This window comes from Dermochelys coriacea, chromosome 3 (assembly GCF_009764565.3).
Source record: "Dermochelys coriacea isolate rDerCor1 chromosome 3, rDerCor1.pri.v4, whole genome shotgun sequence".
Lineage (NCBI taxonomy): Eukaryota > Metazoa > Chordata > Testudines > Dermochelyidae > Dermochelys > Dermochelys coriacea.
In genome coordinates, this window is record NC_050070.1 from 70,569,711 (window position 1) to 70,597,410 (window position 27,700).

At 45.7% G+C, this 27,700-nt stretch overlaps 1 protein-coding gene across 4 annotated transcripts in view; it reads right to left on the bottom strand.

The window, feature by feature from the left end:
- The window catches only part of MAP3K7 (mitogen-activated protein kinase kinase kinase 7), a 71,876-nt gene extending 58,995 nt beyond the window's left edge, over window positions 1–12,881 (bottom strand). For 3 of the 4 annotated variants that reach the window (XM_038394698.2, XM_038394697.2, XM_038394695.2), the window contains exon 1: window positions 12,247–12,880. In XM_038394698.2, coding sequence (XP_038250626.1) covers window positions 12,247–12,336 — 90 coding nt within the window. In that variant the 5' untranslated portion in view covers window positions 12,337–12,880. Of the gene's footprint in view, window positions 1–12,246 lie in introns of all 4 variants that reach the window. The other variant, XM_038394696.2, reaches the window with a different exon arrangement.
- Between the last annotated feature and the right edge of the window lie 14,819 nt (window positions 12,882–27,700).

Genomic DNA, 27,700 nt, shown 5'->3' on the forward strand with positions numbered 1-27,700 from the left:
TCCTGGATACACAAGGAACTACCTTAGTTCTTTTAGCCACAGCACTGCACTGGGGGCTCACATTCTTTTGGTTATTGAAAATGAATAGGCATACGATTTTGCCACACTAATCATGGAAACAATGAATTTGAATAAAGTCTGTGAAATATCCACAATCAGAATAAAACGTCCCCAAACTAAGTGGTGTTGCAATACAGCCCTCCACGCCTCCGTGTCCATCTATGGCAGGGCGGATGTACCAAACTTCAGTGGCACTGTGACTATGTGCATTAGGTTGCAATGCCCGGAGTAGGGAGTCAAACCCAGCCCTGTGGGACAGGAGCTGCCACTGTGGCGTAAACAGGGTGAGAGAAACTTCCTGTCAGGGTAGTTAAGATCTGGAATAGATAGTCTAGGGAGATTGTGGAATCTCCATCATTAGAAATTTTTAAAAGCAGGTTAGGCAAACACTTGTCAGAGATGGTCTAGATCAGTGCTACTCAAAGTGTTGGTCAGTGGACCGGTGCCGGTCAGCGAGCCATCAGCTGCCAGTCTGCGCGCACATTGGAAAAAAAAAATCACCGGTTCCCCACATCAGATAGCTTGAGAAGCACTGGTCTAGATAATACTTAGTCCTGACATGAGTGCAGGGGACTGGACTAGATGACCTCGAGGTCCCATCCAGTCCTATGATTCTATGATTACAGGATCAAGACTTTAGACCACAGTTAAGACTCCACGCCATCAACAGCTGTGAGGAAAACAAAGTTGGTCAGGAATTTTCAGACAATTTTTTTTTTATAATCAGAAAATGACAATTTGTCAAACCAAAATTGTTAGCAGGAAAAAGGATCAGCTTTGATGAATACCCTGATTCTAAAACTTTTTGGAAAAAATTTGTTAAAACGGGATGTTTTGACATTTTCTAAATGAAGGGGTTTGTTTCTAAATAACTTCCGTTGGAAATTTTAGTTAATTTATACTAAAAAGTATTTAAAAATAAGACAGGAAATCAAAATTAAGTATTTCAATTAACCTGATCTGAAATGTTTTTGGATTATTGGTTCACAAAAATTTGAGACTGACTTCTTGTCCTGATTCAGGACAAGAAAAATATTCTATATCTCATGGGACTAGAAAACCATTTCCTGCTCAGCTGTAGAAGACAAAGAACCCTAAATTCAGGCCCCAGTGGGCAGATGAAATCATATTCAGCTGTTTCCAAAAATGTATTATGTATAGTGTACACATTACTTCTTGGGGGGGGGGGGGTCAGGGTGCAGTTTTCTGCCCCTGAACTAGGATATTTACTGTCCCACTAATAACCCAGAGAAGAGTAAAGGAGAGGGAGGGACCCGGGCACGCCCTCTACTCCAGGTCCCAGCCCAGGGGCCCTAGGGATAGTGGTAAACCACTTGAACTAGTGCTTCCTTCCCCTGGGCTACTTCCCTCTCCTGCTCTTCAGCTTGTGGGGCTTCCTGCCCCCTCCCTCCCTCCGCACAAGTCTTTACCTAGGGTCTTGGTTTTCTAGCCAGCTACAGCACTCCTTCAAATTGCTCTCTGCTCCAACTCCTTCCCCCAGCTGATTGAAGCAGGGGTTTTTTTTAAATCAGGTGACTAGCTTCAGGCGCTCTAATTAATCTATAGAAACCTTTCTTCCCTCTACAGGGAATAAGGCTTTTCCTCATCCTGGGACTTGCACATCTCTCCTGTATCACTCTCCTGCTGCCTTCTGACCATGTTGTATCACATATCCCCACCCCCCCCCAACTCAACACCATGGGGTTGGGCTACTTGGGATGAGAGGCAATGCTTTCATGACAAGCCATCTGCATTGCCGTGTTGGCTTCCAGCCCTATGCTGTACTCAGAAATGAAAGGGTTACAGAGATAGGAACCATCTAGTCACTCTTGCATTCTTCTCCTCGTTTCTGTGCATCCACTGGAGCGGGGCGTGGTCTGTTACCAGGGTAAATTGCCGCCGTAGTAGAGTTTCCATGGCCCATTTTATCGCCAGACATTCCTTTTCAACAATGGCTTACTTTTGTTTCCTGGGGAGGAGCTTCCAGCTGAGGTACAGGATCAGGTGTTCCTCCTCCCCTACCATCTGCGAAAGGACAGCTCCTAGCCCTATTTCCAAGGCATCTGTTTGTAGGACAAATTCTTTCTTGAAGTCTGGGGTTATGAGTACTGGATGGCAGCAAAGGGCTGTCCTTAAATCTGCGAATGCTCCTTCTGCTGCATCAGACCATTTTACTATCTTGGGGCCCCAAGCCTTTATCAGGTCCGTCAATGGCCCTGCTCTTGTGGCGAAATGAGGGCTGAATCTCCGATAGTACCCTATCAACTCAAGAAATGCTCTGACCTGCTCTTTACGGACTGGCCGAGGCCTATCTTGTATTGCCTCCACTTTGTTCTACTGGGGTTTTACCAAGCCTCTCCCTACTACATACCTGAGGTGTCTGGCCTCAACTAGTCCTATCACGCACTTGAGAGGGTTGGCAGGGAGGCCAGCCTTCCGCAGGGCGTCTAGTACCACTTCTACTTTCCCTAGGTGCGTTTCCCTGTCAGGGCTATGGATGACCATATCGTCTAAATAGGCGGCGGCATACCTGGCATGGGGTTGCAGCAATTTATCCACAAGTCATTGGAATGTTGCAGGGGCCCCATGGTGTCCGAAAGGGAGGACAGCGTATTGGAACAGGCCATCAGGTGTAGAGAATGCAGTCTTCTCCTTGGCGTTCTTGGCCAGGGGAATTTGCCAATATCCTTTGGTCTGGTCCAGAGGGGTTAGGTATCGGGCCTTGCCTAACTGATCAACTAGCTCGTTGACACCTGGTATCTGAGGCATCGAATTGGGATACTTCATTCAACTTCCGAAGTCGTTGCAAAATCTCAGGGTGCCGTCAGGCTTGGGTACTAGGACGATAGGGCTGGACCACTGGCTGTGGGATTCTTTAATAACTCCAAGTTCCAACATCTTCTTCACTTCTGTCCTAATTTCCTCTCTTTTAGCTTCCGGTATCCGGTATGGTCTTATCACCCTTATTCCAGGCCTGGTGACGATATGATGTTGGACCAGTGTTGTACAGCCCGGCTGTGTAAAGAACACATCATGGTTCCGTTGGATCATATCAATGACCTCTGTTCGTTGTTCTGGGGCTAACTCAGGGGATATCCTGACCTATTCCTGTGGGTCATCCATCTGAAGTGGAGCTCTCCGAACGACCAGGCATGTCTCTCAGTCACGCCAGGGCTTCAGTAAGTTTACATGATAGATCTGCTCTGGTTGTCTGACCTTATAGTTCACTTCCCCAATGGCTTCCACTATCTCATATGGCCCATGCCAGCTGGCCAGGAGTTTGCTTTCCGCTGTCAGCACTAGCACCATCACCCGTTCTCCTGGCTGAAATTTCTGTACTTTTGCCCGATGGTTATAATATGTCCGCTGAGTCTCCTGTGCTTTTTCCAAATGTTCTCATACTATAGGGGTTATTTGAGCTATTTGCTTTCTCATCTGTGTCATGTGCTCAATGACATTCTTTCCTGGGTTGTTCTTCCCAGTCCTCCTTTGTGAAATCTAATATTCTGCGTGGGTGGCATCCATATAGTAGCTTAAAGGGAAAGAAACTGGTGGACGCCTGGGGGACTTCCCGTATTGCAAACATTAGGTACGGTAGAAGAGTATCCCAGTCTTTTCCGTCCTGTGCTACCACCTTCCGGATCATACCTTTAAGGGTGCGGTTAAACCGCTCTACCAGTCCATCTGTTTGGGGATGGTAGATTGAGGTCCGTATGGCATGGATGCAGAGGAGGATACATAAATCCTTCATTAATTTCAACATGAAAGGGGTTTCTTGGTCAGTCAGGATCTCCTTAGGGATGCCCACTCTGGCAAAAACCTGAAGTAGTTCTTTTGCTATTGACTTGGATGTGGGGTTTCTTAAAGGAATGGTTTCTGGATACCGTGTGGCATAGTCAAGGATGACTAATATATTTTGGTGGCCCCGTGCTGATCTTTCCAGCGGGCCCACTAGGTCCATGGCTATCCTTTCGAAAGGGACTTCAATAATAGGCAAAGGTACTAGGCCTGCAAGTGAGGTCGGGGGCTATGCAACTGGCATTCCGGGCAGGAGGTACAATAGCATTGGACCTCTGCGCATATTCCTGGCCAATAAAATCTTCTTAGGACTCTATCAAGTGTCCTGTCTACTCCTAGATGTCCCCCAAATAAATGACTGTGAGCTAACTCTAGTACTGCCCTTGTGTGTTTCCAAGGGACTAAGAGCTACTCTACTTCTTCCCCTCGAATTTGCACTATTCGGTACAACAGATCACGTTTGACCACATAATACGGCCTTGGACCTTTGGTCTTTCCTTCCACAGGTACACTATTTACTTCCACTACCTCCTCCCTCTCATTCGCATATAGTGGGTCATTGGCTTGGTCCTGCCCGAAATTCTCACATGCGGTACCGATTTGACCTAACTCCATGGGACCTATTTCTTCTTCGCCCCTTGGGTTGCCCCTACTTGGGCTAGGAACCGACTCCAAGTCCTTACTGGCCTGAATTGTCTCCTGGGCTCCTGAACGGGCTCGGTTACCAACAAGGAAGGCTTTCTGGTTCTCTGCTAGAATCCTGGTCCCTAGCCTTTTATCTGCCCTCTTTTCCCACTTAGACTTTCGGGGTTTCCTGGGGGATGAAAATAGCTCTGGGGCAAATTTGGCAAAAATTGAGGTGAGGCTATCTGTAGGTGCCTCCGTCTCAGCCCAGGGGTTGCTACCCTCCCCTGGCTCTACTGGGGGGAGTAAGTTCTCAAACCCTACCAATTAAGACCAGATAGGGGAGCCTAGGGACCACTCCTGCAGTTACCCTGGATCTAAATCCATACTGGGATTGTGGGGCAGAAATTTACGGTGCCATGAACGCACGTTATCCCCGTGGTTTTGGCCCGGGTTAGTTGGTCTTGCCCCACCAACTTCCCTGAGACAAGTGTGACAGCACTCCCAGAATCTACTAATGCTGTGGTCACAATACCATTCATCTTTACTGACCTTGTATACCCATGTGAGGTCATTGCGACCCCTACCAGGCTGAATAGGCCACATTGTTCCCCAGGATCCCCCAGATTGCAATGCATAGGCTCTTCTCTGTTGGGGCACTGGGTTGCTATATGCCTCAATTCCCCACACTCGTAACACCGATCCCTTATCCTGGTTGCCACCCTCTGCCTGGGGCTATTTGGTCGCCCCCCCCCTCCCCCAGCCCTCTCTTCCCAAACTCCCAGGTCCCTTCTTGGCCTCAGGCCACTCCTCAGTGTCTTTCATCCCAGTTATGGTTCTTCTGTAGTTCTCGACAATCCGGGGCCTTGGGTTTGGCGCTGTCTTCCTGGTTTGTCGTGTCTCACCCCCTGGGGTCTGGAACAGTTCACGAGCTGCCAGCTGTCTTTCCACGAGGGAGACCAACTCATCGTAGGTAGAGGGGTCATTCTGGCCAACCCAAGCCCGAAGGTCTGGTGGTAGACCCCTCATATACTGGTCCAGTACCAGGAGCTCCATCATTTTTTCAGAGCTGAGGGCCTCAGGGCGCAGCCATTTCCAGGTCAGGTGGATCAGGTCAAACAATTGCGATCGGGGTGTCTTGTCCTCTGTATACTGCCATTTATGAAACCTCTGGGCTCGCAACGCCGTGGTTACTCCGGATTTGGCCAGGATCTCTGCTTTCAGCTGGAGGTAATCCTCTGCCGTCTCTGCAGCCATATCGTAGTAGACCTTCTGGGCCTCTCCACACAGGAACGGAACAAGGATACCAGACCACTGATCTTGGGGCCAGGCCTCCCGCAGGGCTGTTCTCTCAAATGCCAGGAGGTATGCCTCTACATCATCCTCCCGTGTCATTTTCTGTAGGCAGCGACTGGCCTGTATAGTCTGGGTTCCGTTGCAATTGTGGTTCTCCATAAGGGCCTTCATCTGGTTTGCCAGCTCCTGTAGCAGAGCTCGGTCCTGGGCAGCCTGATTCATCCATTCATTTTGGTTAGCTTTGGTTTAAGTCCCCAGCGCAGAGACTCCACCACTGATACCACGTCTGGCAAATTGCTGGTACGATTATGGGGGGTCCCACGCTTCCTCTTCTTGGGGGGGAGGGGGTTCAGGCTGCAGTTTCCTGCCCCTGAACTAGGGTATTTACTGTCCCACTAGTAACCCAGAGAAGGGTAGTGGAGAGGGAGGGACCCAGGCCCGCCCTCTACTCCAGGTCCCAGCCCAGGGGCCCTAGGGATAGTGGTAAGCCACTTGAACTAGTGCTTCCTTCCCCTGGGCTACTTCCCTCTCCTGCTCTTCAGCTTGTGGGGCTTCCTGCCCCCTCTCTCTCTGCACAAGCCGGGTGTCTCTTTACTTAGGGTCTTGATCTTCTAGCCAGCCACGGCACTCCTTCAAACTGCTCTCTGCTCCAACTCCAAACCACTCTGCTCCAACTCCTTCCCCCAGCTGATTGAAGCAGGGTTTTTTTTATCAGGTGACTAGCTTCAGTGCTCTAACTGTCTTCAGGTGCTTTTAATTAATCTATAGAAACCTTTCTTCCCTCTACAGGGAATAAAGCTTCTCCTCATCCTGGGGCTTACACATCTCTCCTATATCACTCTTGCTGCCTTCTGGCCATGCTGTATCACCACACACACACACACACACACCCACCCACTCCTAGTACTGGGCTTAGATTTTTCTATAGTGGAGTGGTCAGCATTGTAGGATTTGGGTGCCAAGGCTCATATAACATAAAAGGGAGCTGTGTACATTCTGCACTATTCAAACCAACAGACAACAACCAAAACGTGCTCAAATCAGACAGATGGTATTTAGTTACAGTGGATGTATGGTGACAGAAACAAATTAACTAGGGAAAAGAATGGAATGGAGTCAAGAGGACAATACTCCAGGAACAAAGCATCAAAAAAGGAAGGCAAATATACTTTAACAAATAAAATAATTAGAAGCCAAGTTTACCTTTTTCTATGTGTGTTCCCTTAAGATCAGGTTTAAAAAAAAAAATCAAAAAACCCACACACTGTATTGCAAAGCACCTGTTAACTGAACTTCCCAAATAGAGAGATACCATTTATTACTAAGTATTTAATCAGATGGGCCCTTATTCGACAACTGAATCTGCACTGCTGCTATCACCACTACTTTCTAGACAAAACTTTTCAGTTCATTTCCAAAAACTTTCAGAATTATATATTGTTTTATAAATCCTTCTGGATTTTTCTAAAATGTAGCATAAGGCACCACATATCATTCCTTTAAAGGTTTATTTATCCACAATTTTTCAAGCAAATTTAAAGCCACATTTTCAAAGCAACTCCTAAAACGAGATATCTGTAATTTAGTTAGCCTCATAAAACAGATGTGTGGAGAACACAAAATTTAGAAAAATTGCTGTTTTGCTTGCTGTTTGAAATCTAGGGTAAAGTCTATAGTTTTGTTCCCTGGTTATTAACACTTTTTCAGACTATTTTGTATCTGAAGACTTGAGTTAAAAATAAGAATCACAGAAGTAATCAGCAGTTTCCCAGGGGTAAAGGAAAGGAAGGTTGCTGCTGAACCTGAGTTTTAAGTTGTTCTACATTCTTGCTTTGAATATTCTTTTATGGCACATTAATTTTGGGTTGACTTTTATTCACCCATGATAATTATGTACCCACCCGATCCCAACTCAAGAACTTTAAACAACAAAATGCCACTTGGAAGTTGGATATATGTTTGGCTTGTGTATGCCTCTCACCTCACAAATTATAGCCATGTAGATGAACAAAATACGGTATATTCGTGTGTTATCCAGTAAAAAACTTAGCCAAACCAAACTGAAAGCACAAGCACAGATCTTATGATTATTAGCTAGGACTTGGGGCCTGTAACTATTCCAGAACTTAAATCTATTAATAAACTAGTGGCAGTGCTATCTGCTGACCAGACAACCTTGATAATACAAGAGCAAAGCTGGGATTATACAAGAATTCTTTTGCATTTTTCAGTTTAGAGTTGTTGATGTTCATCTTGGAACATCTAACTGATGTCTACATACTATAATAAAACTTAACCATTTTAACTCCTTGTAAAGGGTGATTTTGGAATTCTTGATCTCTAGGTATCAAGCATTCACAGTTTTCTTCTAGTGTACAATGCTATGTCATCAGTTACAGAATATGGTTACTAGCAATTGTGAAATCAATGAAGGCACAAGAAGAAAGGGGTGACAAGGAAGGGGTTCATATATCTTGGAATTTCATAATATTTCTAGTTCACCTGTTCCATTGCAAAGCAGTTTTTGTTTACAGTAATATGAGTTTATCCTCTAGGCACTTTTACTACACTCAGCATTGTGGTATCCACGGGCCACATACATTTAACTCAAAATGCTAAATCAACTGTTAACAAAATTTCTCCCTACCCTTTGGCAAAAGTCCCCTTCCCTGGGCCTTAAAATGAATGTATCATCTTCATTTTTCTTCAGATTGAGAGGCAAGTCTCAGGATGACAATGTGATATAGTAAACTAATTAGTATATTAGGACTCAAGACTCCTATAGTTTAATTCTTGCTGAGGCCTCAATCTAGGCACCATCTGGGTACACATTTTTGGTGCACCAAATCATGCCTGTGCAGGTGTCAGCATGCATACAGAAGTTCATACATAAGAGGATGCCAAGATTTGTATATCAAGCCTCAGAGTTCTACCTCCCAGTTATGCCAGTTAGACACTGTGTGGCCCTGCATTTCCCCACCTGTAAAATGAGGTCATAATTCTTACAGTCCTCAGGTGTTGTGAGGATTAAACATTTGTGTAGTATTTTACTTGTTCAAAGTGCTAAGTACAACATATTATATTTGCTATGTGATACTCACTTTTATGGGTCTTCACTGGGCACCTGTTTATGATCTCTAAAATTACCACAACCTTAACTTTTTCCATAGGGTAAGGGCTAGCTACAAGCCATATCTCAAAAGACACTTAATTGTTTGATTACTGACCATAGGCAAAACAAACAAATTTCAGAGTCTTCTTCAAATACAAAAGTACTTCCAATACCTTAATATAGAAAAACTGTTTAGAAATGATAGAATTAAATGTTTAAAAGGAAGAGGTGTCTTGTGTCAGAATTACACACATTTCATAGAGTCACAGAAACATAGAACTGGAAGGGACCTCAGTAAGTCATCTAGTCCAGTCTCCTGCACAAAAGGTAGGACTATCTCATCTAGGGGTTCTCACAACAATTTTTTTGGTGGCCTCACAGCGTGGCCACCAACTCTTGCTAGTGGCCACTCTGACAATTTTTCCTAAAATAATTTAATTAACTTTAGGAAAAAATAAATATGCACATTTACAATGCTTTGGACATGTATTTTATTTCTGCAGTGTTTTATTTGCAAACTCAACAACAACGTACAGTTTCCCCTATTCTTTACTGGATCAAGACAGAATAGAAACAAAAATAAGGTGCTTTGCATGTTGTTTTCTTTTGCCTTTTCGGGTTTTTTTGTTTTGTTTTGTTTTAAAGATTTGCTAGCTAGTAAGTAAGTAAGCTAGCTGCTGTGAAAGTTGATATATGTTTGTTAATATTTTTCACAGAAGCAGACTTGCTAGCTAGCTGAGAGACAGTGAAAAAAAAGCGAGATTAACAAATAAACAAAAATCACTTTTCACAGCAGATATACTCAGCCCAGCAAGCTGGGGGACAAAATTAAGCCCCGGATGGAGCAGCACAGAAGTAAGGGTGGCATGGACTATAGTAGAACCTCACAGTTATGAACACCAGAATTACAAACTGACCAGTTAACCACACATCTCATTTGGAACCGGAAGTGCACAATCAGGCAGCAGCAGACGCACACACTCAAAAAGCAAATACAGTTAAATGTAAACCACTTAAAAAAAAAAAAAAAAAAAAAGGGAAAGCAGCATAAGAACATAAGCATAAGAACTAATTAGCCATACTGGGTCAGACCAAAGTCCATCTAGCCCAGTATCCTGTCTTCCAACAGCAGCCAATGCCAAGTGTCCCAGAGGGAATGAGCAGAATAGGTAATCATGAAGTGATTCATCTTCTGTTGCCCATTCCCAAAGGCTAGGGCAAACAGAGGCTAGGGACACCATCCCTGTCCATCCTGACTAATAGCTATTGATGGACCGATCCTCCATGACTTTATTTAGTTCTTTTTTGAACCCTGTTAGTGTCTTGGCCTTCACAACATCCTCTGGCAAAGAGTTCCACAGGTTGACTGCATTTTTCTTCTGCATAGTAAAGTTTCAAAGCTGTATTAAGTCAATGCTCAGTTGTAAACTTTAGAACAAACCATGATGTTTTGTTCAGAGTTACGAATGTTTCAGAGTTGTGACCAACTTCCATTCCTGAGGTATTCGTAACGGAGGTTCTACTGTATTCATTGCTGCAGGTAAATGTGTGCAGCAAGTTTTTTTTCCTCCTTAAAGTGCCTCATGCCCCCCCCAGAATACATTCCGCAGTCCGCCTGCCAAAGGGGGTCCGTCCCCCCAGTTTGAGAACCTCGGACCTACATTATTGTGTTTATAGAAAAGGAAATCCTTTGGAAGAGAGATTAAAGCCTAAGTACCTTCTATAGATTTCTGGTGACTCAATGCGGAAGTCAAGATACCATGATGCTTTTCGAACATAGAGTTTTTGGAAAACATTCCTTTTCAATAAAACTGTTTATAGTCTCCAAGACTACGTGTGGACCAGAATTCAGTAGGTACAGGCGAACTATCAGTATTTAGCAAGTGACTCTCTAAAGTTCTGAACTACTGGTTATCTTATATATGAAAGGTGCTATAAAAGGCTAAGTTCACTTCTGTATGGTTACTCTATTTAGAGGAAAAGATCTTGTTCTTTCAGCAGTAATTAATCTGCTAAGGAGTTAACAGCGCAAAGATTGTAATGATGCCAATGTTTGTTAAGTTTAGATTCTGCAAGTCGTTCTGCGTGTATAAATCCTACTGAGTTAAATGGGGGGTCTGCTCATGCACACAACACCTGGATTTAAGCAGGAACTTCACAAAGGCAGAGGGATCCAGCTGTATGAACAACTTGCAAGATAAGGGCCTTAATGAGCAAGTTAATATACTGTATCTCCATTGAACCTTTTTGGAAAGCACATAGATTGCTCTTGAGAAAATCCACTCTGCCTCCACAGAAAAAAACAAACCGATCCACAAATACTCTTAGGAACTCCTTCTTAATCAATTACATACCAACTGCAAAGAATTTAAGGCAATTCTTCTACAGCTAACCTTTCAACGTAATACTCAAGTGGGAAACATTTTTCTTCAAATTAAGTAAAGCGTAAATGGACAATTGAATTTACTTCATATGTAATCAATACCAAAGATGTAATATGGATCACAAATGCAGTACTGATGTTAATGTAACAGCCACTGGATTGTAGCATCACTTAAGTTAGTTTAATACATTTAAAAAAAAAAAGAGTTTTATGCCTAAACATGATAATATATGAATATGAAATTTGGATAATAACGATCAGCAGCTAGATACCATATTAATGGATGTATTATAAGTGCATTAAATAGGATGGATGGGGGAGAGAACAGAGACCTACAAAAACAGACACATTATATGAAACATTACAATATAGTTTAAAAATTCTCCATTTGACTGTGATAAATTAATTTAAATTTATCAACTGCCACCAAAGTTTGGATTAAATTTAGACTAACTGAAAATTCACCTTAAAAAAGCTGATCAGTGCCTCAGGTTTGGAATACCTAAACTCCCTGGCAGCTCAGGTTTACACCTCTTCGTTTATCTATAAATATTTACTGTGCCCATTATTGCACTATTTAGGCATTTCTGAGAGAGGGAACAGCACAGAATTTACTATATAGATCAGAGAGGGACAGCCTCTTAGTGCCTGTTAGTGGTCCCACAGCCTCTCTCATAAGTGTAGGGTTTTGCCTCAGTCTCTAGGAGCAGAATCTTTCCTCCCACCGGGACACCTTTGTGCCAGCTGACTGCCACTCTCCTCCCCTCTCCTCCTCCCCCCCCCCCCGCGCCTACCAGTGCCCGGGCTGCAATACCTATGTAGTTTATAAAGTGCTTTGGGGGCCTGATGGGTAAAAGCTGCCCTACAAGCTCTAAGGAGCTGTATAGCTAGCGGATCGCCCCACGAGCCGGGTCCAGGCAGGCGGTGGTGGGGCGTCTCTGAACATCCCCGGCTCCGCAGGGGGCTCGCTCACCTCTTCCACCTCAATCTCCTTGTAGTCAATTTCTTCGAAGTTGAGGACCGGGGGCGTTTCGATCATTTCAGCGGAGGTGGCAGCAGACATCCCTTCACTGTCAACCGCGGCAGGAGAAAGCAGGGCCGGCCGGCCCGGGGCCGAGGAGCGGCTCAGGCGGGCCGCCGCGGCGGCCCCCAGCTGCACAGGCTCTGGGGAGCGAGGGCCTGGCGGAGGCGCCTCCTGGGCCGCCGCGCGGGGCGAGGCCGCATCCGCGGCGATCCCGGGCTACTGGGGCTGCGCGGAGCCCCCGGCCGGGGGGGCCTCGCTCCGCATCCTGCGCCTGGCGCGTTCCGCCCGCCCTAGGCCGCGGCCTCCCCGGAGCCTGGGAGTCGCCTGGGCGGCACGTCCCCAGCAGAGGAGACGGGACGGCCCCGGGGGCGGGGAGCCGCCGCCTCCGCCTGCCCCGGCGGCGAGGGAACGAAACGGGAAGGAGCCGCTCAGAGCCGCGCTCCGCCCGCCGCTGCTGACAGAGGAGCCGCTTCCTGCTGCCCGGGCGGTAAGGGGGGGGGTGAGGCGGCGGCGGCGGCTGCTGCTGCTAAGGCCGCCGAAGCGGGGCCATGGCCTGGCGGCGGCTGCTCCTCCCCCCGCGCAAGGCCGGCGGCGTCCCAGCTCCGGCCCCGCCTCCCTTCCCGCCCCGCCGGCGACCGCCCGCCAGCGAGAGCCGCCCCCCGCGCCGCACAGGCGGCTGGGACACACGCCGCAGAGCGCCTAGCAAGGGCCCCGCCGCGCGTGAAGCAGGCGCGGGGTCCCCGTGCACCGGGCCTCCCGCGAGGGAGGGGAGTGGGGCAATGGGCACAGCAGAGGCCGGGGGAAGACGTCGTCACACTCCCACCCACGCACGCGGCGCATGCCCTAGGGGATTGGTTTACAAGGGGCATCCCAACCTTCCTTGGGAGGGACGGCAACACACACACAGCAACCCTCCCGTCCCACCCCACAGCAAACGGAAAGGCGCATGTAACGTCCTGTCGTCTCCTGACACACCGTCTCTACCAATACCCCCGCACGCTACCTCAATCGTCCACCTCACAGAGAGAGGGTGTCACATTCCAGGGTGCAGTGCAGCCCCGTGAGGGCTTGCACCAGCTGCTTGCCCTGTGACCATGGGTGCCTCACAATGCTTTGCTTCTGTAACACCGAGCCTCGGCTGCTCACAACCAGCCTAGTGAGCCGACTAGCGTGCAAGTCACGCCCTGAGTGTCTGTGTATAGCTGCAATCCTGGTCCAGCAGGTCTGACTTCAGCAGCCTGTCAATAACACCGCAGGTTTCAGAGCAGCAGCCGTGTTAGTCTGTATTCACAAAAAGAAAAGGAGGACTTGTGGCACCTTAGCAACTAACAAATTTATTTGAGCATAAGCTTTCGTGAGCTACAGCTCATTTCATTGGATGCATGATGCATTGGATCCGATGAAGTGAGCTGTAGCTCACGAAAGCTTATGCTCAAATAAATGTGTTAGTCTCTAAGGTGCCACAAGTACTCCTCTTTTTAATAACACTGCAGTCACACACTGGCTTCCACCAGCCTCGGTTACTACTTGCAGAATTATCACAACGAGCTCCCAGTCCTAGATTTTCCCCATGTTTTGCACTGTTCAGCCCTCTCCTGGACAGGTCAGATATTGAAAGTTTGTTGCTCCTGTGTAGAGTCAATATTCAACAGTTTGCTACTTTAATTGAAGTTACTTAACAGTTCGGTTTAATCAGAATACTGGATTGGTTTAGATTAAAAAATAAAACAAGTTAATTAAGGAAGATGGGCTTTTAAGTGAACTCAAGTATAGGCTATAAAGTTAGAAATGGTTACAAACAAATAAAAGTGAAGAAATGCATCTAAAAGTCTAAAACTTAATCTAGCAAGCTTTGGCTCAAGGGTGACCAGATGTCCGGTTTTTGACTGGAACACCGGGTCGAAAAGGGACCCAGGTGGCTCCAGTCAGCACTGCTGACTAGTCCATTAAAGGTCCGGTCGGCGGTGCTGCGGAGCTAAGGCAGGCTAGTCCCTACCTATCTTGACTCCCTGCTGCACCACGGAAGTGGCCAGCAGGTCGGACTCCTAGGTGTGGGGCAATGGGGCTGCCCCTACCCTGAGCACTGGCTCCGCAATCCCATTGGCTGAGAATCGGGGCAAGAACTGCGTGTAGAGCCACCTGTTGCGCCTCCTCCTAGGAGTCAGACCTGATGACCGCTTCCGGGGCACAGCACAGAGTCAGGACAGGCAGGAAGCTTGCCTTAGCCTCCCTACTGCACCACTGACCCCGAGCCCCAACCCCTTGCCCAAGCCCTGAGCCCCCCCCAAACCTGGAGCCTCCTCCTGCACCCCAAACCGCTCATCTCTGGCCCCACCTCAGAGTCTGCACCCCCAGATGGAGCCTTCACCTCCCCTGCACCTCAACCCCCTGCCCCAGCCTAGAGCCCCCTCTCACACCCTGAACCCCTCTGCACCCCTCACAGCCTGGAGACCCTCCTGTACCCCAAGCATCTCATTTCTGGCCCCACCCCAGAGTCCGTACCCCCGGTTAGAGCCCTCACCCCCATCTGCACCCCAACCCCTTTCCTCAGCCCGCAGCCCCCTCCTGCACCCTGAACCCCTCATCCACAGCCCCACCCAAGAGCCCGCACCCCCTCCTGCACCCTGCCCCAACCCAGTGAAAATGAGTGAGGGTGGGAGAGAGTGAGCCACTGAGGGAGAGGGAATGTAATGAGCGGTGGGCAGGGTCTGGTGGAAGGGGCAGTGCTAGGGTATTTGGTTTTCTATGATTAGAAAGTTGGCAACCCTACTCAAGGCTTTGTTCAAGATAGACTTCCTTATCCACAGTCTTCCAGCAAGATGGTGACTGACCCTCTCCTCTGTCAAGATCTCTTCCAGAGGCCTAAAGGTGCTGATGCCTTTGTTTTTTTCTGTTCAAGAGAGAAATATAACTTGGGGGTTTCTTCTCCTTTCTTTTATACTCCAGTGAACCCTTGAAGAGGATTCTTTTGAATGCTTTTGGACACAGAGGGGAAAAGGCTGTAACCCATACAGCCAACTTTCTTCCTTCCTTTTAGACCTCAAAAGAGAGAGGGAGAGATGGGAAGGCAGAATAAAAAGAGGGGGAAGCCACTAATGCATGCAGTGGTGACCACCCCTCCATCCCTCTGCCCTACATAGGGACAGACTATAATACACTAGCTAAGCATAGATAGCCTACCTAAATGATAAGAGCCTACCAGTACTAACATGTTTATGTAGCCTTTTACCTCAGGTAGTGCTTAGACTCCTGGGTTCCATCCTGCTGCCAACCCATGGTGTGGACTGTTATTGAATGTGGGGGGATGATGTTTCCATGGAGTGTGTCAGACAGCTGTATATCAGAGGCCACTGACTGCACCTTTATACATGTTTAGTCTCAATCTCAACCCCATTAATTATAATGGGAATTACATATCCCTCATGGACAGCGGCAGGGGAAGTGCGTGTCTCCTAAGTACAGGATGCCACACAGTCATACTCTATTGAGGGTCAGAGGCAATGATTGTGCCCTTCCTAGACTCAGGAAGGGCACAATCAATAGTTTCAGTCAAAATGAAAAAAGAAAAAAATTCTGAAATGTCAGAATGAAATGTTTCAATTTTTCTGGCTAGATTCACAATGGGATTTAGGTGCCCTTTACAAAACAGAGAAGATGGTACCCCTCCCCTTATCAGTGGTTAGGGCACTTATCTGAAATGTGGGATATCCAGATTTAAATCATTACTCTGCAGCAGAAATTTGAACCTGAATCTCCCCTCTTACAGATGAGTACTCTAATAATAAGGCACTAGGCTATTCTGAGGGGGGAATCTCTTCTGTTGAAACTATTCCACTTTGTATAAATAATTAATGATTCACGAGAGCAGGGACTAAAACCTGCATCTCTCTAGATAAGTGCCGTAACCAGCCGGCTAGAGTCATTGTCATACTCCGTGGCTTAAGAAGTACTGAAGTATTTTATACAAAGTGGAACAGCTTTAACAGGAGCTATTAAAGGAAACAGATCCCACAGTGGCCCAGTTGTTAAGATACTCCCTAGCATGGGAAAACCTGGGTTAAACTCTCTGCTCCAGAACAGGGATTTAAGGCTAGGTCTCCCAAATGAGTGCACTGGCTATTGATATAAGGGGACCTCCTTCTCAAAATTTGTGAATAGCACCTAAATCCTCTTGTGAATCTAACGTAAAAAATCAAAATGTTTCATTTTGGCAGACACTTTTCATTTTTGTTTAGACTGAAGCTATATTGAAGTTGGCACAAATTAGTGAAATGTTTCAGTTGATCCTAATCAACATTTTTCAGTGAAAAAAAGGTTTTTCAGTGAAAAAAATGTTGCCGAGCTCTAGTTGGTGCTTGGATAGGGAGCTTTGCCTTCCCACAGGCACTCTTCTTTTGGGCCTGATCCATCATTATATTACTCCAGATTAATGCCAGCAAAATCAGTGGACATACACCAGCATAACACTAGCATAATACAGCGATAAATCAGGCCCTCTGCCTTTTTAGCAACACTTCTTATATCCTTTTTCACTGTTGTTTAGGGTAGAAGAAAGTAAAGTTGGAGCGGGATGTTCTCCTGCATCTCCCTTTTATTGACTGTTCTCAGACCCTGACAGCCAAGCCCATAACTTGTAAGAAACATTGGGAATCAACCAGTGTCAGTTCCCCTATAAAAGGAGGGCTGTGACTGGCTGCCTGTCTTTGTGTCATCACCAGGTGTGGGGCCCTACACTTAGATTCCCACCCTGCAGTCTGGACTGGCATGTTAAGGGTTAGACACTTTCACATGTCCACCTTCCCCTATTCTCTGCCTGCTTGTCTGTCTGTCCTTAGTTTATGGTGTGATGTCATGGGGAGGGGGGAGCAAGGGAAGGAGGGAAGACAGTTTGGAGCAGGGAGAGACCACTCTTTTTGAATGTTTGGAAAGCACCTAACTAGTAGTAGGTGCTACCACAGCTAACATGATAATAATTATTATTAATAAAATACTTTTCTCCTCATGAAAAGTCACAAAGAAAAGAAAAAAGTACTTCCAGTCAGATCCCATTAAATGTGTCATGGCGCTTTGAAATATATACAAAATATATATTCTTTTCTACAGTTTTTTTTCTTCATTATGAGGCAGGTTGTTGATTTTCCCATCCAATCTTTCAAGTCTCTGTGTCATTTCCAATGCCATTAGGTCAACGAAGACCAAACTTTCAAGTGCTCAGCACCCAGCAGTTCTCATTGTGAAACTTATCGAAAGAGCCAACATGATGAGCTCTTTTTGGAAATCTGGCCACTTATTTTGGTGCCTAAATGGAAGTTGACTTCTTTTGAGAATCTGACCCCAACAGCAGGTTTTGAGTTCTTTTGAAATTCAAGCCGTAGATATTGAGCTGTTTTCCTGCACTGTCCCACGGTGTGGTTCCACATTTGTTTGACCCAGTGCCATCCACCAGTTGTTCTGAGTTGGCACAATACAGTCAGGTGGCATTGGAATAACTCTTTTATTTTATAACAAAGTTTTTTAATATTTTGAAGAGTTTGAAATTTAGTCAAAATAGAAAAAATGTGGACAATATTTGCCATTCTTCAAAGTTATTACAAAATGGCAAATACAGATTACTCTTCTACAGTCACTCTAAATAATGCATCCGTAGATTAACAGCTCACAGCCACATGACAAAAGTGATCTTATCAATAAATTACAATATTCTGTTTATTTAAATGTCTGTTAGATATTTTTCCATTCCAGCATCTGTCAAGCTGCTCACCTGAGTCCCCTTCTTTCATTTCAGAAGCAAAATTTATAAGAACACATCCCTTTCACTTCTCTGGCAGACTGTGCCATAGCCATTTGCATTATTTTTAATATATAACACGGAGTCTGAGAGGTGAGTCTTTTTGCATCTGGTGCACCATGAATTCTGCCCAGGTGGTTTAGTAAACCAGGGTAGGTAATCAATTTTTATAAGATTTAGAGTATGGATTTCTTTCCAGAAAATATAAAACCAGATATTCTAGAAAAACGGAGGCACTCATCACATTAATTGCAGACTAGACTTGTTGTCAGGGTTTGGCCTCTTTTGAGGATACTTATCAAGGAAGTAACAGTTATTACCTTTCATATTTTAGCTGTGTTTTTCTTCTGTGATCATGCTATCTTTATTTTTGTTGATGACAGCAAGGAACACAGAGGAATGAATTCCAGTTATAGTTGTTGGTAAGGTAAGAAATTGATGTAGAATATATATACTCACCCTAATAATGAGTTCTAGGTTTGCAAACGCAAAATCATAATCATTATCATAGAATGTCCCTGTAGTGAAGATCAGACAGGATGTTATAATGTTTAAGTTACTCTTTTTTAAAAACATTTTGACTGGCAAAAGTATGATGAGTTTGGAGCGCTGTTGCCAGGGTCTAAATATTGCTTGTATAGCACTGAAAAAGGACATTTCAAATTTATTAAACACCAACAGCACCCCCCCCATAAAAATTGTTCCAACATCACTGTGCAAAATGTATGCAAGAATATTATTTAAAAAGTTATGTATCTATACTGAAAACTGTGTTCTTATGGTATGTAAGTTAATACAGGTTACCAGTAGGTGATAAATAAGTTCTGGTCAGGCAGGGGTAGTAGATATTTATCTCCCTGGCTGGTCATTGCGTATTGGATATCTTGCAATGTATCTCTATTTGCATACTAATGAAGATTGTGAATTTTTCAAGAGATTACAGAAACTACAGGAAAGGCGGGTGCCCTGTTTATGATGAAGATTAAAGAGTTAGTCTGGTGTATCAAGAGAATGCATAAGGAGACACATAGTATCCTTCATCTATGGGACAAGCTTCCAGTATGCTTGTCATATGAAGGGGCCACAGAGGGTCACAGCTGTCCTGGCTGGGAGAAAGACTTTGGGTGAGTTAACTTTTATGAGACAGGAGGATGTCTTGTTATTTAAGTCCAGGCTCTAGAAGACGTATCATGATTTTGTTTTAGATGTAACCAGTTGTTTCCAATTCTTCTACCTCCTTGTTATTACTTGATCTCTGTTCCTTGTTAAATACACTTATACTAGTTTTCACTATAAACCAATCTAAGTGCTGTGAGTTAAGTGGAGCAGTGATCCTAAAGTGAAACTGGTAAGCTGAGGCATAGGCGCCGACTCCGTGGGTGCTCCAGGGCTGGAGCACCCAGGGGGAAAAATTAGCGGGTGCTCCTCACCCACTGGCAGCCAATCTTCCCACTCCTTACCTTCTTCTCCCCCTTCCAGTGCACCGCGTCCCCTCCCACTGCCGCCTAACAGCTGTTTGGCAGCACTTAGGACTTTCTGAGAGGGAAGGGAAGGAGCAGGGATGCGGTGTGCTCAGAGGAGGAGGCGGCAAAGAGGCAAGGCAGGGGCAGGGATGTGGAGGAAGGGGGTGGAATGGGGGGCAGAAAGGGGGCGGTGCTGGGATGGGAAAAGGGGGGGTGTGATGGGGACTTTGGGGAAGTGGTGGAATGGGGGTGGGGCGAGGGCAGTGCAGGGGCGGGAAGAGACGGGGCATGGGTGGGACCGGGGGGGGGTCAAGCACGCACAGAGCAGAGGGGAAGTCAGCACCTATGAGCTGAGGTGTATTGTTCCTTTGGGACTATTGTATCTGTAAATACTGTGAATGCCTATTAAAACATGGTCTGGGCACTCCAAGGAAACACTCTGAGGGCAGATGGTAGCAAAGTGCCTCACAACCTGGGGTACCCCCAGGAAGCATCACACCAAATAAGTACCTACGATAGAGATAGCCACAAAGGAGCTGTTTGCAGGTCCTTCATCCTGGGGCCAGTTCTATGATTTTGTTGTTCTCACACAGTAGATCCTGCAAAAACATAGTATGTGATCATGTAATTAAGGACTGTCTCATAAGGCATATGCACAAGGAGGCCTAATTAAGGTTGCACACACAATCTTATTTCTGGCTTTTCCTAACTTTTGAGTGCTTGACTTTGCTACCTTAATGTCATTTTGTATGAAATTTCTAAGGTTTAAAAAAAAGAAACTAGAAAACAGAAATTCGATCATGTGGAACCATGGGCATCCACATGGTTCACCAGCAGGGCTGAAGCCCTTAGAGTAACTGAAAGCAGTAGTAGATTGTCATCCTCTCCTAAAGGGAGATAAGGCACACATTTTGTTAGTGGATTTCACAGATATTTGGTTACAGCAGGAAATATAGACATTCAGGAATCCTGGGTTCTATTCCAAGTTCTGACTGGAGTATACAGTAGTGGTTACAGACCCTTCTGCTCCAGTTTCCCTCAAGTCTGGCCCCTTTTGTCCCTGGCCTCTCCAGCTTGCCTTTGTTCCAGTCTCCCACCAGACCTCCTTGGCTCATTGTTGGAATTCTATTCTCCTCCCACCCCTTCTTGGCTCCTGGTCCCGTGCCCTCTCACTCAACATTAAATCAGAGTGTCCTACTCAATGGCTCCATATCCCAGTCCCTCTCCTCCACCATCTCCTTGGCCCAGTCCCCTCCCCCCACTTGGCTCCTTGGCCCAGTTTCCCCACTTTGGTTCTTCATCCCAGTATCTCCCAGTCCTTTGTCCCACCCCTAGGCCCAGCTCCTCACCCCTCTCCATTTCAGTCAGGCTGTTTCCTGCTGCTGCTCACTGTCTGGGTACCAGCAGTGAAAGCATTGAGAGTGATGGAGAGGCAGACTCCCTGCTGACAGTTCAAGTGCCTGGCACACAGTGGTCCCTGATTACTTCAAGGTAAGTACTGGTTAGTCCCTTAAACCCTGGACAGGGGCTCCATGCTGATGAAATCTTTGGCAAATTCAGTACCACACTCTAAAACATTTTTACCATGCATGTGCAAATTGAGATTTTCAGAGGTTCATACTGTGATGGGTTTCCCCCCGGGCTGCCCACTGAAACTGGGATACCACTAAGCCCCCTGACTCACCAGCCTGGTCTCCCGCTCACACTGTGCTGCTGTGATAAGTTGCAAAGCCTGCACTTTGACCAGCATTCATAGATTCATAGATTCATAGATACTAAGGTCAGAAGGGACCACTCTGATCATCTAGTCCGACCTCCTGCACAGCGCAGGCCACAGAATGTCACCCACCACTCCTATGAAAAACCTCACCCATGTCTGAGCTATTGAAGTCCTCAAATCATGGTTCAAAACTTCAAGGAGCAGAGAAGCCTCCCTCCAGTCAACCATGCCCCATGCTACAGAGGAAGGCAAAAAAACCTCCAGGGCCTCTCCAATCTGCCCTGGAGGAAAACTCCCTCCCGACCCCAAACATGGCAATCAGCCAAACCCTGAGCACATGGGCAAGATTCACCAGCCAGATACCCAGGAAAGAGTTTTCTATAGTAAATCAGATCCCATCCATCTAATATCCCATCTCAGGGGATTTGGCCTATTTACCCTGAATATTTAAAGATCAATTACTTACCAAAATCCCATTATCCCATTATACCATCTCCTCCATAAACTTATCGAGTAGAATCTTAAAACCAGATAGATCTTTTGCCCCCACTGCTTCCCTTGGAAGGTTATTCCAAAACTTCACTCCTCTGATGGTTAAAAACCTTCGTCTGATTTCAAGTCTAAACTTCCTGGTGGCCAGTTTATACCCATTTGTTCTTGTGTCCACATTGGTGCTGAGCTTAAATAATTCCTCTCCCTCTCCTATATTTATCCCTCTGATATATTTATAGAGAGCAATCATATCTCCCCTCAACCTTCTTTTAGTTAGGCTAAACAAGCCAAGCTCCTTAAGTCTCCTTTCATAAGACAAGTTTTCCATTCCTCGGATCATCCTAGTAGCCCTTCTCTGTACCTGCTCCAGTTTGAATTCATCCTTTTTAAACATGGGAGACCAGAACTGCACACAGTATTCTAGGTGAGGTCTCACCAATGCCTTGTATAACGGTACTAAAACCTCCTTATCCCTACTGGAAATGCCTCTCCTGATGCATCCCAAAACCGCATTAGCTTTTTTCACAGCCACATCACATTGGCTGCTCATAGTCATCCTATGATCAACCAATACTCCAAGGTCCTTCTCCTCTTCTGTTACTTCTAATTGATGCGTCCCCAACTTATAACTAAAATTCTTGTTATTAATCCCTAAATGCATAACCTTACACTTCTCACTATTAAATTTCATCCTATTACTATTACTCCAGTTTACAAGGTCATCCAGATCCTCCTGTATAATATCCCGATCCTTCTCCGAATTGGCAATACCTCCCAGCTTTGTATCATCTGCAAACTTTATTAGCACACTCCCACTTTTTGTGCCAAGGTCAGTAACAAAAAGATTAAATAAGATTGGTCCCAAAACCGATCCCTGAGGAACTCCACTGGTAACCTCCCTCCAACCTGACAGTTCGCCTTTCAGTAGGACCCGTTGCAGTCTCCCCTTTAACCAATTCCTTATCCACCTTCTGATGTTCATATTGATCCCCATCTTCTCCAATTTAACTAATAATTCCCCATGTGGCACGGTATCAAATGCCTTACTGAAATCTAGGTAAATTAGATCCACTGCATTTCCTTTATCTAAAAAATCTGTTACTTTTTCAAAAAAGGAGATTAGATTGGTTTGGCACGATCTACCTTTTGTAAAACCATGTTGTATTTTGTCCCATTTACCATTGACTTCAATGTCCTTAACTAATTTCTCCTTCAAATTTTTTTCCAGGACCTTGCATACTACAGATGTCAAACTAACTGGCCTGTAGTTACCCGGATCACTTTTTTTTCCTTTCTTAAAAATAGGAACTATATTAGCAATTCTCCAATCATTCGGTACTATTCCTGAGTTTACAGATTCATTAAAAATTCTTGCTAATGGGCTTGCAATTTTGTGTGCCAATTCCTTTAATATTCTTGGATGAAGATTATCTGGGCCCCCCGATTTAGTCCCATTAAGCTGTTTCAGTTTCGCTTCTACCTCTGATATGGTAATATCTACCTCTATATCCTCCTTCCCATTTGTCATGCTACCATTATCCCCAAGATCCTCTTTAGCCTTATTAAAGACTGAGGCAAAGTATTTGTTTAGATATTGGGCCATGCCTAGATTATCTTTAACCTCCGCTCCATCCTCAGTGTTAAGCGGCCCCACTTCTTCCTTCTTAGTTTTCTTCTTATTTATATGGCTATAGAACCTTTTACTATTGGTTTTAATTCCCTTTGCAAGGTCCAACTCTACTCGACTTTTAGCCTCTCTCACTTTATCCCTACATCTTCTGACCTCAATTAGGTAGCTTTCCTTGCTGATCCCTCCCATCTTCCACTCCCTGTATGCTTTCTGCTTCTTCATAATCACCTCTCTAAGATGCTTGCTCATCCAGCTTGGTCTACAACTCCTTCCTATGAATTTTTTCCCCTTTCTTGGGATACAGGCTTCCGATAGCTTCTGCAGTTTTGATTTAAAGTAATCCCAGGCCTCCTCTACCTTTAGATCCATAAGTTCTTCAGTCCAATCCACTTCCCTAACTAATTTCCTTAATTTTTGAAAGTCAGCCCTTTTGAAATCAAAAACCCTAGTTGCAGATTTATTTTTGTTAATCCTTCCATTTAGTTTGAACTGAATTAGCTCATGATCACTTGAGCCAAGATTGTCCCCTACAACCATTTCTTCTATGAGGTCCTCGCTACTCACCAAAATTAAATCTAAAATGGCATCCCCTCTAGTTGGTTCAGCAACTACTTGATGAAGAAATCTATCAGCTATCGCATCTAGGAAAATTCATACAGGTAGGGACATACCCACCTTTAGTTATACACAGGCTCTCTAACCACCAGCTTCCCAGCCTGGGACCCCAGAGCAGTACCATCCTGTCTTTGTCAAATCTGGCCAGTATATGGGTTTAATACCCGGTCTGCCTTTCCCTCAATGTGAAGAGAACAATGCACACTTGTGGTAACCAAACTGAGATTTTCCCCAAGAGCTCCAGTCAAAGCTCATGGGTTTAGATTAAAACAAAAACTAGTTGATTAACTACAAAAGATAGATTTTAAGTGATTATAAGGGATAGCAAACAGATCAAAGCGTATTACCTAGAAAATAAACAAAAAACACAAACTAAGCTTAATATATTAGAGAGACTGGATATGAATTAGCAGATTCTCACCCTAAAAGATGATACAAGCAGGCTGCAGATTCTTAAGGGGCAAGCTGCACTTTCTTTACAGCTTGGATTCCCCAGGTGTATCATACACAGGCTAGAAATCCCTTTAGCCTGGGTCTAGCACTTCCCCCAGTTCAGTCTTGGTTACTCCGATGTTTCCAAGAGTCTTCTTGTGCGGGGAGTGAAGAACCACAGATGATGTCACCCCCTCCCTTATATCGCATTTGCATATGGCAGGAACCCTTTGTTCCAAAGTTCGGTTCCCAGACCAGGCTGTGGAAAAATACTGACATCCCAAGATGGAGTCCAACATCATGTGGCCTAATCAAATATCCTTGTAGAGTCATAGCAGCCATCACTCACAGCCTGTCTGTAGGGTTCTCAGGAAGTCTCACCAGGTGGGAAATAAGCTTCTCTTAGGTCTGTTGTTCTTTTTAATGGCTCATTGCCATGCATAGGCCCTTCCCAACCAGCTATCTAGACTGAAAGCATCTTGTCTAGTGGGTATTACGCAGGTGTAACTACATTTGAAGTACAGTTGCAGAGTCAATATTCATAACTTCAGATACTAAAATGATACATGCATACAAATAGGATAATCATAGTCAGCAAATCATAACCTTTTCAATGACATCTCACATGACCCATCTTGCATAAAATGCATCATAATTATGCTATAACCATATCATAAGAATATCTGTGAAGAATATGGGGTTCAGTGTCACACATTCCTTAGGCAAATTTGGGGAAATTTTCATGGGGAGAGCAAAAAACACATCTCTGACACCAGAGCTATCCTGCTCTCCCGTTGCCAAATTTGAAGTCCCAGCCTCAAAGCATGGAGGCACTAGTTCTTCTCAATGAAACAATTATAGCAATTTTTTAACAGGGGCAAAATAATGTATTTTTCTCTAATCTCATTCCAAAAAAACAATCCCCCACCCTCTTCAAAAGAAACAGCTGAGTTATTTTTGTTTAAATTACATTTTAAAAAATCAGCCGGAGGCAGACAGCCTGTGTAGAAATTTTCAGCCCAAATAGTTAAAGTTTGACTAAGTTATAGCAATGGTAAACAGGGTATTATACTGAAAAGAGTTGAATGGTCTTAATATGCATTGCTTCCTCTGCCACCTATAAAAAGCAAGGGTAAAGATAAACCTAGGGTGACCAGATGTCCCGTTTTTAATGGGACAGTCCCCTATTTAAGCCTTCTCCCAGGCGTCCTGATTTTTTGTTAAATACTGTCAAATAGTCCCATATTTTCTGGGATCACAGCATAGAGCCAGCAGCAGCTGTGCCCCCACTCCTTTGCTCGTGCCACCTTGCGCCCATGCCGGAGTCTCCCTTGCTGCCTCCTCCAGCGGCAGCAGCATTGGCAGCGGCAGCAGTGCCGGGGATGGGCAGCGAGAACACGCCCAGAATCAGTCCAGGCTCCGCCATTTCCACTGCTGCTTCTGTCCCTCGCTGCGCTGCTGTCAGCTCCCTCCTTGCATGAGTGAGTAGCCAGCCCCCCCTTCCTCAGTGCACCTGCTGTGCACCCTGCCTGGTGCTTGGGGAAATCCACAGGGATGGGGGTCCCTGCTCCCCAGGGCAGAGGGGCTCCGCTGGCCCTCTGGCAGGGGGAGCAGGCTGAAAGCAGCATTTCATCTCACTGCTGACCCACCCTGCAGGTGGTATCCCTAGTGGGGCATGGAGGTATGCGGTGTGGGGAGTGGCAATGCCAGTCCCATACTGAAGGGAGGGCTAGGGAGAGGGGCTCAAAGCAGCCCATGTGCGGGCATGTGATGGCGGTGGGGTTCGGACCACTAGCCCCACTGGCGTTTGTGTGGTTGGGGGGCTCGGACCAGCCTTGCACCTGCGGGGAAAGGGGACCGCGGGGGGATTGCAGATGGGCAGCGGGTGGAGGGGGGGCTCGGAGGACCAGCACATGGGCAGGTGGCAGGGTGGCTCAGGCCAACCCTGGGTGCCAGTGGGGAGGAGCACCTCAGGCTGGCCCCGCATGGGCGGGAGGCAAGGAGGGCTCAGGCCAGCCCAAGTGCTGGGGGGGCCAAGGGAGGACCTCTGGCAGCCCTGCAAATGGGGAAGCTGGGGGACCTCAGGGAGGGCTTGGGATGGCCCTGTGTGCGGGGGAGACGGCAGGCTGGCCCAGGAGTGTGCCATTTTCCATTTGGAACCAAGGGTGTCCTGTTTTGCCTTTGGGAAAATATGGTCACCCTAGGTAAACCAGTTTAAGGTCCCATTTCAGGATTCTTAAGGAACTAGCTCAAACACTCTGTGAACCGTTAGTGATTATCTTTGAAACCTCATGGAGGATGGGTGAGGTCTCAGAGGACTGGAGAAGGGAACAGAGGACCTGGATAATTAGGACCAGTCTGCCTAATTTTGATACCTGGAAAGATACTAAAACAAATGATTAAACAATTAATTTGTAAGCACTTAGAGGATAATAGGGTTATAAGTAATAGCTAACATGGATTTGTCTAGAACAAATTGTACCAAATCAACCTAATTACCTTCTTTGACAAGGTTACTAATCTAGTAGATTCGGGAAAGCAGTAGATGTGATATATCTTGATTTTAGTAAGGCTGTTGATCAAGGGCGCTGGAACCTTTGTAGAAGTGGGGGGGGGGGCAAGGCCAAAGTTCCCTCTCCCTTTGCAGGGCTGGCTGCTCTGGTGGTAAGCCATCTGCCCTCTCTTCTGGTGCCACAGCAGTCCCTGGTGGGCAAAAGGTGTAATTACAGCGCTTCCCCAGCAGAATCTATTATTTTGCAGGAGGGAAAAATCTGTGGGGGACATGAGTCTGTGCTTATGTTTCATTTATTAAAAAGTGAGGAGCATGGCCCCCTGGTTCCAGCTCCCCCTGGTTCCAACACCCGTGCTTTTGATGTAGTCCCACAAGAAAATTAGGGAAATGTGATCTAGAAGATGAAATGATTATAAAGTGGAAGTGAGGTCCTCAGGGGTCTGTGCTGGATCTGGTACTATTCAATATTTTCAATAATGACATGGATAATGGAGTGGAGAGCATGTTTGTGTCATACACAAATTTTATAAAGCTAGTAGGGGTTGCTAGCAATTTGGAGAACAGGATTAGAATTCAAAACAACCTTGACAAATTGGAGAATTGGTCTGAAATGAATTGGATGAAATTCAATAAAAACAAGTGCAAAATATGTCACTTTGGAAGGTGTGATGAAGTGGGTTTTCCCCCTTTTTCCCCCTTTTTATGTTGTAGGTAGGCATACGTGAGTCTTACTGTTTTGCATGAATATTGT